The 2,640-nt window shown below is 41.1% G+C and overlaps 1 protein-coding gene across 1 annotated transcript; it reads right to left on the minus strand.

The window, feature by feature from the left end:
- Positions 1–19: 19 nt before the first annotated feature.
- LOC107301936 (lon protease homolog 2, peroxisomal-like) lies at positions 20–1,480 on the minus strand (the record flags this gene model as incomplete). The annotated part of the gene is made up of 2 exons (XM_015831085.1): positions 20–151; positions 1,252–1,480. Coding segments are annotated over 2 exons (361 nt in total), but the record flags the coding sequence as incomplete, so codon positions are not given.
- Positions 1,481–2,640: the final 1,160 nt, after the last annotated feature.

The following is a 2,640-nucleotide window of genomic DNA, read 5'->3' on the forward strand; positions in this document are numbered from 1 at the left end:
TGGAAGCAGTGCTTGATACCTGAAGTTTCTCCCGGTTGCTGGTACGGATGATCGAGGTGACTATATCTGGTAGAGCTTCTCTGGGTAGATTGTCCAACAAGCGTCTCAGTTTTGCCACCGCCGGGATGGACATATCCAACATCTCAACCAGCTTTGTCAAAGATGGGGTAAAAATGTAAAGCAACATTTTAACACTGGTTATTCTTTCATATCACTAGTATCATTCGTATCATCAGTAAACACTCGGCTCCACTCAGTCGCCCAGACTCCATCCCGATGCAAGGGATTAGAGTCACTAAAAGAAAAAAAAAAGTCATTTGTATCACTCAGCACGATAAACCAACGCTACTGGTTAGGACAAAAAGAAAAGGACCCCTCCATTTTCTGAATTTCAGTGGTGCCAAGGTCGTTTGTTCCAAAGTGACTTGCCCAACCAACAGAAGAATGGTCAAGAAGCCTGTGAAATCTGAAGGATGTTTTTTTTTTCTATGCCATCTGACCACCTTTCGGACACAACTATCTGCTGGATTCAAACTTTGCACCAGTGAAACTTTTTCTTCCTGGAGGCAAGCAAGTGGCTGTTTGAGCATGAGGGCAGGAATCTCATCCTCAAACAGCTTTATCAGCAAAGTAAGTTCTGACTGCCAGAACTGAAGAAGCTTCTTGGATGAGAAGCAAAATGTCTTCAAGAAATAAACAAGAAATATCAAAAAATTTACAGACGTTATACGCACAGTTTGTTATACTCTGTCCTGTTATAGAATGTATTTTAAGTTTCTGTTTTTCTTTCTGTAACATAAGGTAATACTAATAGCACTGTTGAAGCCAGGGAAGTTGAATACAGCTGACAAAGTGAGAAAGAGCCTCTGGCCTAGAGGTTAACACAGCTGCTTAAGACAGCCCAGGTTAAGACAGCCCAGGTTCGAATCTCAGAAGGGTATGTCTGGTTGATAAGAACTAAAAAGTTCGAAATAGCTATTCCAGTTCTCCCTTAATTCTTTGTTAGCAATCCAAATTTCTATATATATATATATTAACCATATATATATGGTTAATGATATCAGTAAAACAAACAGGTCCTCCTCATCCCGAATGCATGAGAGCATTGCAACAGGAAAAGTAAACAACTAACATTGCATCAGCAACAAAGCACGGACTTTGCTAGTGAGCCACAATTCCTTTACACCCAGCGAGCGCTATCATTTCCTCAACAGATATTTAGATATTTAGCACCATTTCAAGGCACCTAACCTGCACTGCATATTTATAGAATTGCTCCGGCAACTCTCCCAGCTCCTCTTCAGACTTGTTGGTAAATTGTTCTAGCCGATCCAACTGTTCAACGTCCGCAACGGGATAAGGTTTTTCCTTCACCAGCTGCAAAATCTGGAACCTGCAGAGGCCCGTTAATAGCAACGTATAATGGGGCTTGGGCCAGTTGCTGCCGACCACTTGAACTGCCAGTGCAGCTGTGCCAATCCTGAAAACGCCAAAAAAAAGAAAGTATTATTTGTCATGCCACAAAAGGGATACGTTTGAACAGGAGTTAAATATCCCATGGAGCTGTTTTGGAAGATATCGTCCATGATGAAGGCGCTAACATTACAGATACTGTACTCCTTGACTTAAGACCAAAATTTCTATAGTTAAGCAAGACAGATGTTAAGTGAATTTTGCCCCATTTTACAACCTTTCGAATCAGTTATTAAGTGAATCTGGCTTCCCAATTGATTTTGTTTGTCAGAAGATCGCAAAAGGAGATCACATGACCCCGGGGACATTGCAACCATCATAAATATGAGTCAGTTGCCAAACGGCTGAATTTTGATCACATGACCATGAGGAAATGCTGCAAGGGACCTAAGTGTGGAAAATGGTCATAAGGCACTTTTTCAGTGCCATTGTAACTTCGAAGGGTCACTAAATAAACTGTTGTAAGTTGAGGACTACCTGTCTCCATGGGGCTGTTTTAAAAGATGCTGTCCATGATAAAGCGGCTAACAATACTATGCTAGCAGTGTTAGTCCTAGCTACAGAAATGTTTGAAAATACTTTGAAAAAGTTCTAGATGGTTAAGATTCCTGCTTCAGACAGGCATTTTGCTTAGAGATGCCTGGGACTGAACATGGAACATTTTGTATAGAGAACCCTTTCAATCTTTTGACAAGAGGAAGCATCTGACCGTTTATCAACCTACATTCAAGCATCAAAAAAGCAACACACGCTTGCAGGAGTTTCCTTCCTTGTGTTTCTGCAGCCACTTTTTTGCTGAAAAAGAAAGCTGTTTTTTAACTGATCAATCAGTTGTCTTTTCACCAGCAAATTGTTACAGTGTGTTTTCCTTACAGCCGTGTCCCTCAAGAGCCTGGCCTACATTAATGCTCACTAAAATCACAAACCACTTTCAACAACAGAACACGAGACTCTGATTGGTACCCACGGTTTCATCTCTAGATCCACTTCCAAAAGCAAAGTTTCTAAAACTCGCAAGCAACCATTTTTAAAATCTATTTCTATGAACTTCACGAGTTACTACCATCGAACCGGAAGTAAACTTCTCCTGCTAACTGTACTCCACTCCTCAAGCACCATGTTGTGTGCCCCGAAGAAAAGAACAGGATGGGATCGTCAAAGCAAATT

Source organism: Protobothrops mucrosquamatus, unplaced genomic scaffold (assembly GCF_001527695.2).
Source record: "Protobothrops mucrosquamatus isolate PMUCROS unplaced genomic scaffold, P.Mucros_1.0 scaffold19881, whole genome shotgun sequence".
NCBI lineage: Eukaryota > Metazoa > Chordata > Lepidosauria > Squamata > Viperidae > Protobothrops > Protobothrops mucrosquamatus.